The sequence below is a fragment of the Nyctibius grandis genome, chromosome 21 (genome assembly GCF_013368605.1).
Source record: "Nyctibius grandis isolate bNycGra1 chromosome 21, bNycGra1.pri, whole genome shotgun sequence".
NCBI lineage: Eukaryota > Metazoa > Chordata > Aves > Nyctibiiformes > Nyctibiidae > Nyctibius > Nyctibius grandis.
The window spans coordinates 5,654,298-5,667,963 of record NC_090678.1 but is presented as its reverse complement, the minus strand read 5'-3'; the positions used below and the strand labels follow the sequence as shown (position 1 = coordinate 5,667,963).

General features: G+C 43.7%; 1 protein-coding gene across 3 annotated transcripts in view; it reads right to left on the bottom strand.

The window, feature by feature from the left end:
- Positions 1 to 1,629: 1,629 nt before the first annotated feature.
- Positions 1,630 to 13,666, bottom strand: part of SOAT1 (sterol O-acyltransferase 1) — a 44,179-nt gene continuing 32,142 nt past the window's right edge. For all 3 annotated transcript variants that reach the window (XM_068416847.1, XM_068416848.1, XM_068416846.1), the window contains exons 7-16: positions 12,646 to 12,928; positions 11,539 to 11,617; positions 10,781 to 10,862; positions 10,019 to 10,064; positions 8,759 to 8,888; positions 8,252 to 8,349; positions 7,656 to 7,754; positions 7,026 to 7,161; positions 6,081 to 6,226; positions 1,630 to 5,208 (exon numbers count right to left, since the gene is read on the bottom strand). In XM_068416847.1, coding sequence (XP_068272948.1) covers positions 5,152 to 5,208; positions 6,081 to 6,226; positions 7,026 to 7,161; positions 7,656 to 7,754; positions 8,252 to 8,349; positions 8,759 to 8,888; positions 10,019 to 10,064; positions 10,781 to 10,862; positions 11,539 to 11,617; positions 12,646 to 12,928 — 1,156 coding nt within the window. In that variant the 3' untranslated portion in view covers positions 1,630 to 5,151. The remainder of the gene's footprint in view (positions 5,209 to 6,080; positions 6,227 to 7,025; positions 7,162 to 7,655; positions 7,755 to 8,251; positions 8,350 to 8,758; positions 8,889 to 10,018; positions 10,065 to 10,780; positions 10,863 to 11,538; positions 11,618 to 12,645; positions 12,929 to 13,666) is intronic.

The window sequence follows — 13,666 nt, the reverse complement described above, 5'->3', positions numbered from 1 at the left end:
ATTTGCAGTATCAAATCGTCTAGAAACAGAATTAAACACACATTTGTACTTCACAGGGTTAACAGCTTATTTTGTTATTATTTATTGTGGAAAAAAACCAAACCCTTAGGCCTGACACTAGGTACATCAGTTAGGAAGAAGCCCCTCATGCTTTGCTACATCCTCCATAGGGGTGCTTGTTTTTCCATCTACAAACTGCATTAAGAACTGCTTCTTTTCTACATCTAACTGGGTCGGAGATTTAATTGTATTTGTCTCCAATTATTAATCTATTTGTCTCCAATTATTAATCTTACCACTTTTTCTTCTTAGCAATATCTTACTAATGGGAAAAAAAAAATTCCATTAGTTTTGTAATCTCCATGAATTCTCATCTGAAGCCTTTCCCCCCCCACTAGCCTTGCCAATATATATGGTTCTTTATACATGCTCTTGGCATTAAATCTTTTTGGCCTCCTTATCAGCTGTATCCTCGCGTACTGTGGTTTCTAATTATGTTAACTACGTTTTGTTGCCTTCAGGTACGTGTTTGTGGGTGTAGGTATAATCTAGGAGTCACCTTGCCAGGTAGCTCCTCGTCTTGTTGCATAAGTGGTTTCTTGGAAAGAAAATACAAAAGTTTGCTAAAAACTGCTGACAGAACAACACTTTTTTTTTCTTTTCCCTGTAACAGCTCTGTTTGGCAGTACACGATATTCCCCCCAGAAAGGATGGGAAGATTAATGGCCCTGTTCTGTAGCAGCTACAGTTTAAGGACACAGATAAGACTTGTCTTTAGAGCCCGTGGTACACAGCTGGAAAATATCACATTAAGTTCTTGGCACACAAACCCTTTTCAGGCCCCAAATAAAGGCAGAAATCACTCACATGACAGACATTTGGCAGTTGCTCCAATTTAATGTGCATTAAATCAGGAGAGGTTAGAAACTCTGCTCTGTTCCAAGGGCTATCAACTCCTTCCCCGTGCTCCTCTCCAGCACTTCCAAGGACATCCTTTCCTCTCACAGAGATGGGATGGCCGATATGCGGCTTCTAACACCCCAAAGATCCTTCTCAGTGGTATTTAGCTCTGACATTTCCTGCTGCTTTTTAGGACCCGAAGAAGGGCTTGTGTTAACAGTTCCTCCCTACACACCAGCCGAGATCTCCCTACCCTCCAGCGGCCTTGCCTGGTACCTCCAGCCTTGGGTCTGCCACAGCATGGCTGCCTCCACCCCTCTCCCCTCCTTGCCCTCAGAGAGGGGGAGACTTGCAGCCCCTCTCCCCAGGGCTGCGGGCACAGGCAGCCTCAGGCCACTCCACACCCGCTGCCTCGCAGCCCCCAGAGCCCCCAGGTAGGCCAGCTCCCCCCTTCCCGCACAGGGAGCAGCGGAGGGGCCCCCCATACCTGCTGGGCAACTCCTCCCTGGCTCCATCACCATGGAAACACAGGACTCGCCCCCTCCACATTGTGAAGAAGCCCTCCCTCCTCCACAAGGCTCTGCCCCCCATTATGTCCCCACAGCAGCCACCTTCCCAGGAGAGCAACCCCACACACCTTACCCTGCCCCAGCCCCACTCCCCTTTGCCCTCCTGCCTCCCGCCCCAAACCAGGAGCCTCAGAGAAGAAACAAACAGGCCAAGGCGATGTTTTTCTTCTCCCCAGTAGCAAAATATATTTCAACTGCTGTAATACAGTAGATTATAAACAGCTCTTCTGCGTGACAGAACAAGGTACAGGTTGCATACAGGGAACCGCTGGTGCCCGGGCAGGGCACGGTGGGTGCTGGGCCACCCTCTGCTTGGGCACCTCTCCCCTGTCACCGCAGGCGAAGGGGCAGCGGTGGCTTCTCGGCCCCGGCTGCAAGCACAGGGAGAAGGGATGAGGCTCAACACGGCCGGCTCGGAGGCACTGCAGGGAGCCAGTGCACAACCCTGACACCGCAGAGCGCATGGGCTCGCTCACGGCTCACGCTGGACCACCGTCCTCCCAGCCCATCTACAATCACAAAGCGGGAGCTCCAACAGCTCAGTTTTCTTTTAGCGCTTCGACTGACTCACATCAACCATGCCATCTCACATTAAAAAAATACATCAGGATTTGCCCCCCCTCCCACCACAGCACGTAGCACGTCTTATTCAGGTGGCTGTCACAGGATAGCATACAGTTAGCAGCTCAGATGCAAGACTGCTTCTTCACCTCTGAAGGCTGGAAGCTAAATATCCCAACAGAAAGGACGTACTAGGCATGAAGGCTCTGCAGAGGTTCAGACTTCCTGAGAACAAACCGTTATCTGCATGAAAACCACGACAATTTTCACCACATTAATACTGATTTGTGTGATGTTATTAAGCAAGGAGTTGCAGCTGTACTGGCTGCCATTCCAAAGCTGGAGGCTTCCCACCTCAAAACTGAGGGAGTTACCATGGAAGCAAGCTGCACAATTCTTGTGTTGGAAAGAACTGCAGAAAACAGGATATATTATTATTAAGAACCTGTAAAGGGCAGGTTGTGAACCTTAGCATCCTCATTATTCACCAGAACACCATACTGCTAGCTCTGACACAGCCTAAGAAAAGTCAAACAAACATGGTATACTTGACTCTAATTAAACAAGCAATGTGCAAAAGACTTGGTATTTCTCCCCCCGTACTCTTGAGAAAAATGAAAATAAGCCCACATTCAAAAGTAATTTAAAAAAAACCCATGACATTGAAAGTAACCCCAGTTGTTAATGCCCTGACAGCACAGTCACCAGATGCCTTGATCTACAAGGCTAAAAACCTCAACCTGTCAAAAACTAAGACTAGCTCCAACAGCTGAGCATCCCTTTCTGGTTGCCTTTTGCTTATCAGATGCTCAAGCCCTCAGGCTTCAAACACCAAGGATGCTGACACAGTAAACGCTGATACTCTTTATGAGGGTACGACAGTGCCAGCTGTGAGGGAAACACCAAAACTTAGCACCAAGTGCTGTGATTTGATCTCCTTTTGAGAACACTGAGACAGCAGCAAGACCTGACACAGGCATCAGGATAACAAATCAAGTCCCAAATCCATCACACCCCATTTGAGTGCAATTACAGCTGTACATAAGTGTTTTTGAGCACCACAACTAACACGTGCTGGACTGAATTTCATCCTGTATTAAGGCGGTGACAAAGCTGTTTGGCCAAAGGGTGGGGGTTTTGTTTTTTAAAGAAGGAAGCTTAGTTGCTCCAGCACTTCTATCCCTTCCTCCCACAAAAGGTACAGTGAAAGATTTAGGATTAATCAAACAATGAGGAGAAAGTAATCCACTTCAGTCTCGGGATTTTATGTACTAATACTGCCAAGTTTCAGTACACACATGAACTCCTTTCTCTGGAATTAACACAACTGTTTCAACAAACAGCTTCTAGTAGGAGATGTTTTCAGCGGAGAGCCACATACGCAAAGGCTGGATTTGGCAAATTTGGCCTGACAAGGAATGTCCTTTCTGAAGAGTAGGATTCCTTCCTACAGGAAACTGAACACCTGGAAGAGTTGGAGTATCGCCTAGCTTTCATGAAATTACTTTTGACGTGGGTTAGTAAAAATAGAAGCCCAAAAGACCATCTTAAGCGGACTGGGAGGCAAGTCCATCAACAGTCCCAATACTGCTGGTATCCAACACCTAGGCTGTAAGTCAGCAAGGAAAAGCTGTTACCAAAAAGTGCCATTAAAGAACACTTGAGTAATTGAGAAACCCCTGTGACAGAAGTTAAGGTACCTCCATCAGGTTACCCTCCCTCTGCAATAACAGGAGCTGTGGCTCCAGTAAAACTGGAGACATATGTACCCAGACACTGTGTAGTTCCCTTTTGTGCTTAGCATCTGACAGAACAAGGAAACCGAAGGGACTCTGCATACCAGATAGGGCAATTGCTGTTGTAAATAGATATTAAAACACCAAATTCACATCATGCTTCTCCCTTTAGCAGTGTGTGTGGGAAGATGCCCCAACTCTTCAGAAAGAAGAGGGCAATACCTAGGAAACCAGTCTTCGCCTTAAGTCCCCACTGACACAAGAGCAGACACAGGTGGATGAAACAGCAGCTCCGACTCCAGCCACTGCGTCAACCCTCATTTCCCACCCACAGCATTAGAAGCTGCTATGATACATGGGGGCGAGAGGCACCAAGACGTGCTGGGACGTTGAAGTGGATGTAGCCATGTCAGATGAGAATGCACTATGTACCTGTAAAGTCGACTGCATTCTCTTACAGTTGGGTCGTAGTATTTCAAATTTTTCTCACTAAAAGAAGCCTTAACAACTTGTATACCTTAAAGCACCTGCCAAGTTAAAGCAAAAGCACTTTTACAAGTTAATTGTGTTAAAAGAATTGATTATCTAGAGCAAAAGAAAGAGCTACAAGAAAAACTATTCCTCAAGCCACGAGGGCCTTCAGAGAACAAAAATGCTATAAGTCAGTTGGGAACTTAATCAATACAGAGAAAACAAATTTTCAGGGTAAAAAGTCTTTCTATGACTGCACACACTGTGCCCTGCTTCTGAACCCCATTCTCCAATGCAGCCACAAGTAAACTGACAGTCCCCTCTTCCTCTGCCCATCTGAAATCTGTAGGCAGCCAACAAACACAGAATACAGTTCAAAGCCATCCAGGAATACTTTGGCTATTTTCAGAGCAAGGAGGCAAATATCCTGGTTGCTCTGCCACTCGTCTGCATCATAGTGGCAGACAGGATCACAGAAAACAGAAGTTTTGTAGACATCCCGTCACCAAATGGGAGAAAAAAATGGCAAAGGGATGGTTAAGGAAGATGGACGGATGCCCACAATGAGCTCCTAGCAAATCTGACTAGATTATCTATTGTCCAGAAGAGCAGCAACTTGGGGGGACCCCTGGATAAGTAGGATTCCAGCAGACTCCACCTTCAGCTCAATGTTTTACTGGTGTGGAAATGGCTCAAAGTAGGACAGCATGTAGTAGAAGCTGCTATGAAGCCTGTTGCAATCCAGATCAACTGGTTTGCCTCAGTAATGTTTAAAAAAATTACAGTTTCTCCCCAATAATCAGGAGGTACAACTTCCCCCAGAAAAAGTCCATAGTGAGTTAGGTCATTGGTCCAAATACTTGGAGAACAACTCTGATCTTCTGTGATGATGACACGGCCAGAGCACACAATTTTTACATCTTCACATGACATGACCATGAACGTGGTTTTAAGTAGTCCAGGAACGTGGGCTGCAAAACATGGAGAGGCAGCAAGTTAGTCCCAGGCAAACAGCACCAGCTGTGCTGTGGTCTGCTGAAGTCAAACTTCCCTAACAGGACAGATCAAACCGCATTTTCACATCCTGCAGTCCTATTCTTATCCTCACAAAACAGTGTGGGGATGTGCAGCCACAGTCACAGCAAGCTGTTTGCCTGCCATCTGCCTTAACCCTAGTTCTGACACATCAGCTAAATGCTGCATCTAGTAGCGCATTGTATCAGGAAGCCAGTCATTTAAGATGACAAACTCTTAAGTGAGGAGAATCAAACTTAAAACAGAGTTTGCCTGAGGACACCTTTGGTTAAAACTGAAATCAACTAGGACAGCAAGAAGTTTTATATGTAGAACAGAATCTGATATCAAGAAAATAGGTGCTAAGTCAGAAAGTAACACCAACAAAACCCCAAATCAACCACTTATAGGCAACCAATTCTCACTGCCACCCACTCTAGCTTGGGAGAGGCACAATAGGCTCAGCTTTTGTGGGCCTCCTAGAAAGGTTTCTCCTGCCCTCATCGGCCGCATGCTGCAGTTCCATTCACACACCCTGAATGGCCTAGTGTACTCTCACGTAGTGGTTTATGTCCTCAGAAATGTGGGAAAAACACCCTCAGTTTCAAGTAGTGAAATACCATCAGCACAGAAAGAGCACTAATGAAAGCACTTTTGTTAGAAAAGGCTTCCCTAGATTCTCTACACTTCCTAGTCTAAGCTCCTAACAAACTTACACAGCACACTGCCAGAAAGGCTCATGCCATTTCACTTCTGCCCTGTCCCCACAGCAAGAAAGGACAAGCCACTCGCAGGGTCAGTTGTCCCACAGGAAAGGTCAGTCACTCACGTTTTCCACAGGGCAGTACTGGCGGGCATACCACTCCTGGCTGTAGAGGCAAATGATCACACCTTGGCCCAGGAAGAGGGATGTCCACATGATCACGTTCCAGATGGGCCCTTTCCGACGGTCATTAAGGGTGAAGTTGAATACCACTGGAAAGAGGTGAAACGAAAAGCATCCTTCAGAAACAAACTCTGGATTAAAGAATCAAAGATCAACTGATTTCACTGGATCTTTCCCTCCCTTCACTTCATCTCTGAAGCAACAAGGCTGCTCTATGAGGTCAGTATAGTGCAAGAAAATCTGATTATGCTTGGGAGCAGAGCAAATACTATGAGCTGATTCTGACATTTACTTGCAATAAGTTTGCCAACAAGCTGGCCCAGCTGTATGCCTCTGGGGATCAATATTGTTTGTGTTATGCTGGTGACCAAGACATGCTGGCAGAGGTGGCCTAGAATTTATTAGAGCCCTCTAACCCATCCTAACTCAAAACCCAAAACGAAATGCAAGAGCTTAACTTCTAAATAAGCTCTCTTCCTCACTGCAGTAGCAAAGTAATACTTGCCTTACACTATGACGTTCAAGAGGAAGACTTCCAACCTGCTGACATACAGCAATTCAACTAAGGCTCGATAAAGAGGAAGCAGTGCTATTAAAATATGTGGTGTCACATATTCAGCAGTGTATCATATATAGCTCTCTTCCTCTCCATTAATACCTTGCTCGTTTAAGTCCCAAGTGTGGGACTTACACACACATGCTGGGTTGTGTCTATCTCTCTTTCTCTCTCTCCTTGGTGACTTAGCTGCAAAAAATCCATTCACAGAGTTTGGACCCACAATTGCAGCTCTTGGACAAGAAACAGTTCTGTGTGTTAGTGTCTAAAGAATAAAAAAAAAAAAAAAAAGGCCACACAACCCACTCACATACTCTCTCCTGGGAACTTACCTCCAAAGCACGTAAACAGGCAAAAGAGAACTGGATAGAAGTAGCCGAAGCAGACGCTCAGAACATATTCGTGCACAGCAGCTGATACTGTGAAGACAGACAGCATAGCTGCTGCTCTGAACTTCTTCCCAAAAAACTGTAATAGAGAAGAATACAAAGTATTATAAGCTGTTCTGCTGTGGCTTTACTTTGGTTGTTTCAACATTGTTTTTTTTTTTACCTGAGCTAGGAAGTGCCTGCTCCAGCCAAGAGGCACACATGAAATGCTAAGTGCTTCATAGAGTACCTTGGATTTTAGGTGTTTTTCTTCAGGCATATTTCTGGTCTCCTGCATAAGTAGTCAGGTTGAGCCCACTCATGAAACATCTACCATAACTCATCAAAATAGCGCAACACGAGTTCAGACTGTTGAGTCACTCCTTACATTCCTATGTCTCAGACCCACATCTTGCATATCAAGGACTGGAAAATGAGCAATGGATCCCTAAAACGCACAGCAGCTACCCACAACAGCTGAGGCAAGACATTTTTGTGCTTCTCAACGGACAGTGACGCTGCATCTTGATGAATGTACTGTCTTGCTTGGTGGTTAAATGTTTAACAAAAAGAATACATCTGTTTGTTACTCACCCAAAGGAAGTCCCTGTAGGCATAGTAATAGAGCCAGTCATGTACTACCACGTTCCAGGTTCGGTAGTAGTTTGCATAGGAAGTTGAGTTCCACCAGTCCTGAAAGTACAGTTGAAAGAGTATAAATCTAATTAAGCATAAAACATTCTACAAGTCTCTTGGATATCAAGTTGAAAAATATCGATCAGAATAATACAAAGCTAATACAACAAGTTGCACTGTGAAATAATGCATTCCATTGCATTTTCAAGATTCTACTCTGTATATCAAAGTTTGGTTTTATCCCACACTGCAGTGGCTGAGATGATAAAAGAATAGAAAGAGGGCTAACAGAGCTACTGGGTAGGTCTGGTGGCTGGTTCTGTTTGTGCGCAGGGTATACCACCTTAAAAACAATTCAGACTGCCAAGGAGAAATCAGATCTGTTCTACAGCACAGCAACAAACTTAAGCCCTAACAGCATAAACCAAGCAAAATCCTGTGGATGCTTCATTTGGTAAAACAATCTTCAGCTTCCTCCTCTTTCATTTTCATTAGGAAAATGAATTTTAGAAGCTTTATAAAGCTTGCTTTATAATTTAACTCCTGCTTCTTACCTTGTAGAACATCCTATCTGCGAAGCGCAGCATCTCGGCAAATGCGTTGAGCCAACAGTGAAGGAATGCAAAGAAAACCAGGAAGAGAATCAGTACCCCTAGAAACAAGGTAAGTGAAAGCAGTTTTGTAGTGTTTTCTCTCAGCTATAAGCAGGAACACATAATGCAGTCAAGATTGTTCTTATAGGCACTGACACAGATGAGCTTTGTGCTACCTACACAAAAAGGTAAAAGCATTTCAGTTTCTCACCACACTAGGCCATGCTTACCCCAGAGGACAACAGCAAGGCTGCCACAGAGCCTAGAGCTTGGCTTTGAAGACAGTTAAATTCAAACCCAAGCTTTTATTTTGTGCTGCTGACTCTAAAATTGAACACGGTAACACTGAAGTCTGCCCACAAGACCTCCTTTGCTGATCTTTGCCTGTCGTGAACGCACCTCACACCAAGCACTTGCCCTCCCTTCTGCCTCTTCCACAAATAAAGTCACTCATGAATTGGGTCTTACCTGGCAGAATAGAATTGAAGATGCAGAGGACCAGCCCTCGAAGATTGAAGGTTTCTTGACTACTGTTGCGAAACAGAGGAATGCAGAGTCTCACAAAGATGTAGTAGGCATAGAAAAGTGAACCAAGCACCTAGAACAACAACAAAGAAAGTCTGACTCCATAAGAGAAATGCACAATTAACACATCACCACTTGACAGCTCTAAAGAGAGGAACAGCAGCTGCCAACACAAGTCAAGATAATTTATTTTACATTGCTACTAATAAACTTCACTAAGGGTCCAGGCAGAAAGTAAGCCACAGCCATCTCTGTAGTACGCTGACAGCCAGGAGCAAAAATCATCTTGTCTTTTCTACTACAGCAGCTCCAAGTTTCTTCTTGTCCTATCAACTCAGAAGTTATGACACAGAAGATTTGTGCCAATGCCAAAGTAAGTACCCTGTGATATGGGTCCAAGACAAGGCCAGAAATAATTGAAAAATACTTACTGTAGTTAAATCTAATATTAAAGCTTACTTTTCTTTTATCTCAAAGGAGACGTTGACAGGCCAAATCACCTCAGGCCTTCTCTGGCTCATGAACCCATGTTCTGGAAGTTGAGGTCAAAATGCAAGTCCCTGCTTTAAATACTCTGCCTGCTGTAAGCCAGGTGTGGGCTTTGTTACCCTCTTTTGTCAGAGCAAGCAGCCAAAGGCCTTTTCATGCTTTGTTTTGTCTTTTTTTAATTGTTTTGCTTTTCAAACCATGAAAGAATTGTGCAATAGTAGAAGTTTTAATCAAGGAAAGCCATTACTTAGAAACACAGCCACAACAAGCTACTGAAGCTCACGTCCAGAAACGTGAAGATCCGGTCATCCTTGAGCTCGAATAAGCACTGAAGATTTGCACTCCAGGTCTCACTACTTCAAAATTGGTCTGAGTATCTGCAGGCAGGTAGTTGGGCCAGTGCATTACCATACAGCATCAGTGTAAAGAAAGAGGGCCAGAGCATGGATATCGTGCTCCCCACACACAGAAGCAGGTTTTGTTTGTATAGAATAGAGTCTAAAGACTTGTTTAAGCAAGGATTTTTTTTTTTTTTAATTTGACACAACATCAGTGCAGCAAGATCACCGTTTCTTTTTTTAATCACTAAAAAGTATTCTTTCCTGGTAAGGCCAAACCAAGAAAACAGTGATTTAATGCCAAACTGAGAACTGTTTTGCTAAACAGTTTAGATGATCTCTGAAAGTGCATTCTTCAGAAAGCTGCACTACCCACCTGTGCAAACTTGGTAGCTACGTAGCCCCATCTTATCGTGGGATTCCTAGGGAAAAGAACACATGATATCACATCTAAATAGGACCTCAAATCAGCAAAAAAACTCCCTTCAGTTCTTAACTTTACTGACCTTTAATATGAAAAAACTCTTTTTTTCTTTTTAATTCCAGAGTTCTTAATCTCCTGACCTCCAAGAGATGTCTGCCCAAATTGCTGGTTCCTCACTTTCAATTACAGCAGGACAACTACGGCAATTGCATAAATGGAAAAGTATCTGGAGGGCAGCATTATGCAATTACGAGGGAGGTGGTGATCTGTCCAATAGTCACATAAAGCACTGCTGACTTGACACTGTCAAAGTGCAACCCAGCAAAGCACATAAAAGTTTGGGAGTTCCCAGTTTTAAAGGCTTCGGCCTACGTCCTCAAACTCAAGAGACAGGGCTGCTTATTAGCACCACATAAACCAACACACAAGCCTACTGCAGCAACTGTGTGTCACTAGATATTCAGTAGCAAGCTCTTAGTTTGTTTAATTTCAAATGCACTTCCCAAAGAAATAAAACCAGAACTGTAAAGTCAAAATACTATTAGCATTAGAGTGACTTTCCACGACCAAGTCCTGCTCTTGCCAGGTTACTGAGTTAACCACATCTTTATGAAAGCTCTAACTCATAAATTGAATAGATCACATTCAGGGATGCTTAATGTTGGCTTCAGTTTTTAGACCACTTTAATGTTCTATTAGTGTTGTTCACATTACCTGGGATAGTTGTCTCTGTAGATGAGGGTGGGAGCAAAGAGGAAGTACAGGTATTGAGAAATTCTGGGAACAGGTACTGTGCCTGGAAGAGGGGGAGATAAAAAAAGAACACACTGCAGTCTTCCTGCTTGACAGTTTGGTTTCCCCAGTACCCTTTCACAACATACAACCCTTATCACCTCAAAAAAACCTCAGTCCGGAACTAAAGGTACGGGATTTGCAGAGAATAAAACAAACTAGACTTATCAGATGGAATCGCCCCTCCATGAAGCATAGTTACTAAGTGAGGGTGACTAACAGGCAGTGCAGTGCTAACACCTTGATATCACATTTCCCTTCCTCCTAGGGAAGATGATGCTGTAAGCCTGTATCAACACATAGGTTCAGGTTCAGCTCTGGCATGCCTTGCTGAAGAGCTTCTGTGCTTCTACAATTGCTGTCATTTCAACTAGAGCACTGAACGAGGGGTATGCAGGCAGCCTCTCCACACCTTTTTCTCCTAAAAGCAGAAATAAGGAGTCCTTAAGATGCAGGGATGATTGCAACCTGAACAATCTAGCTCATTGCCTATTACCAAATGAAAAGATTCAGGCTGAAATTATGATGCAGAAGGTCAGCCTAGAGCCTCATCACCTGGCCATCCAAAGTCACCTACTCAAATCCTACCTCTCCAATTCATGAGGTTAGCTCAAAGCAATGGAGGGAAAACAAGAGCTGGTTAAGTGCTGCCGCCAAAAAAAGAAGGGCAAGGTACTCACCAGACTTGTCCTTTACAGAGGACAGGACTCTGGGCACGTTCTCCCGGACAAACGAATAAGTCTTCATAACAAGACGAACCTGGAAGACCAAGAGAGTATCAGTTTAATACTCTCATTTTCCCAACTTCCCAATAAAGACCGTATCAAGCATTTTAAGGCAACACCTTCAAGATCTCTCTCCAATTTACCCCTTCTACAAGGAAAGGGCTGCTTCCTCTGCCCACAAGCCTGTTTAGCTGACATGAGTTTAAAACACTAAGGTGAAACATGCAGTAACAACCATGACTCAGGGGAGTCAAAACATATCTCCTTTACACTCAGAGGACCACAGCATACGCAAGGACTCCAAATCACACCAGTAAGTCACTAACCAACTAACATTAACTTAAAATTGAAGCAAAAAAAAACCAACAAAAAAACCTTATCCATTTCAATAGGCCAGTATGTTTCAAAGTTTTGAAACCTACTCCTTGAAGTTAGATGTTTTCTACAGCAATTACCACTACATTGGAATAAGGTGCTGCCACACATAAATAGTCGCTGAAGGACCAAAACAAGGGCTGGTCCAAAGTTAATTCTTCAAGCCTACATTCTCATCTCTGATCATCCTTGTTTTAACCTGATGGTCTGACCAGTCCTCCACACTCTTGCACTCTTCCCTCCGCTTCCCCCCAAAAAAGAAAATTCCACTTGCAATAAAGTTCTGACTACAAGACAAAGACAGTTGCTTCTTGGGAACAGAAATGGAAACAGGAAAATAGAAAAAAAACAACCCAGAAATTGGTTTTAAGCATTTAGCATCCACAAAACAACTAGAAATAAATGTAATTTCAGCCTTGAAGTATGTTCAGAAAAAACCCACAGTAAAATCTTAAATACATGGAAAGAAAAACAAGCAGTTTCCAGGTCAAAATGAAGTTTACTATCTACTTTTTCTCATTAGACTTGCTGCCTCTAAGTCTGTCTTCAAGTCAAAGACAAACTCCATCCACAGCCCTAGCTTAATTTAATGAATAAAACCAATACTTGACTCCTCAGAAAAAAAAGGACCTTTTCAATTTTGAAAACAAGATTTAGTATATTCAAAGATACTGGGTAGGGACCTACCTGTTCCAGTATTACAATAAAACGGGACGCTGGAGGCAGGGCGTATGATACTGCAATATAGGTTGGTCCAAATCCAAGCCCAGCTGTTTGGAAGAGCACGAACAACATCCCATAGAAGAGAGAGTGGATTACACGATGGGAGGAACTGCAGTAGCCTTGGGCCCACCAGACAAAAAGGTTGTATGGAACAACAACTGTGGCACAGAACATGCACAGCCAAGTACAGAAGACAACCGGGAACTTTCCAAAAACAAAGACCAAGAGATCAAATCCTAGGACCAGCCTAGAAGGCACAAGAAAAGAGACAATATTCAGTGTCCAATATTTCATTAGAAATACTTCTACTCCACTAAGTGGCTACAAAATGCAAAGCTTCCACACCATGATTGTGTGACAGTCTAGACAGAAGCGACTGTGGCAATTTTCAGCTCAGAAACAGAGGGTTGTCTGTGGCAGATTTAAGTGACTGCCCACAAGCACATCAGAAAATAAGAGATGAAAGACTCATGCCATCCGTGTTGTCAGGCACAGCTTACCTTCAAATCCCACAGGGTTTAAGCACATCTTTAAGATCAGTATGTGCTTTAAGAATATGCTCAAGCTCATCCCTGCTAAGAACAAGCACGTGACTAAACAATCCATTGTTGAACCAAGGTCCAAAAGGGCTTTTGGGGAACAATCCCAAGACACCATCACTATTACGTTAAGAACCAGTCCTTCCCAGAAGTTTAACACCTGAAGAGGCTTTTTCCTCACCTCTACAGGCGTGAAGTATTTTAACATCTAGCACTCAAACCTAATTTAATTCTGCTTTGTGAAAACTGTAGGCACTCCACATGGATTCAGTTAGGAAGTCACCCAAAAGGCTTAGGGTCATTAGATGGTCGGCCCAAATATGTCCATGTGGTGTGCACCAGGTACTTTATTTCATTAATCAGGCTTAAAACATAAGGACATAAACAAAAGGACATTCAACCTCACTGGCTATCAAAGTCAGCAGAGCTTACTCCTACACATAAGC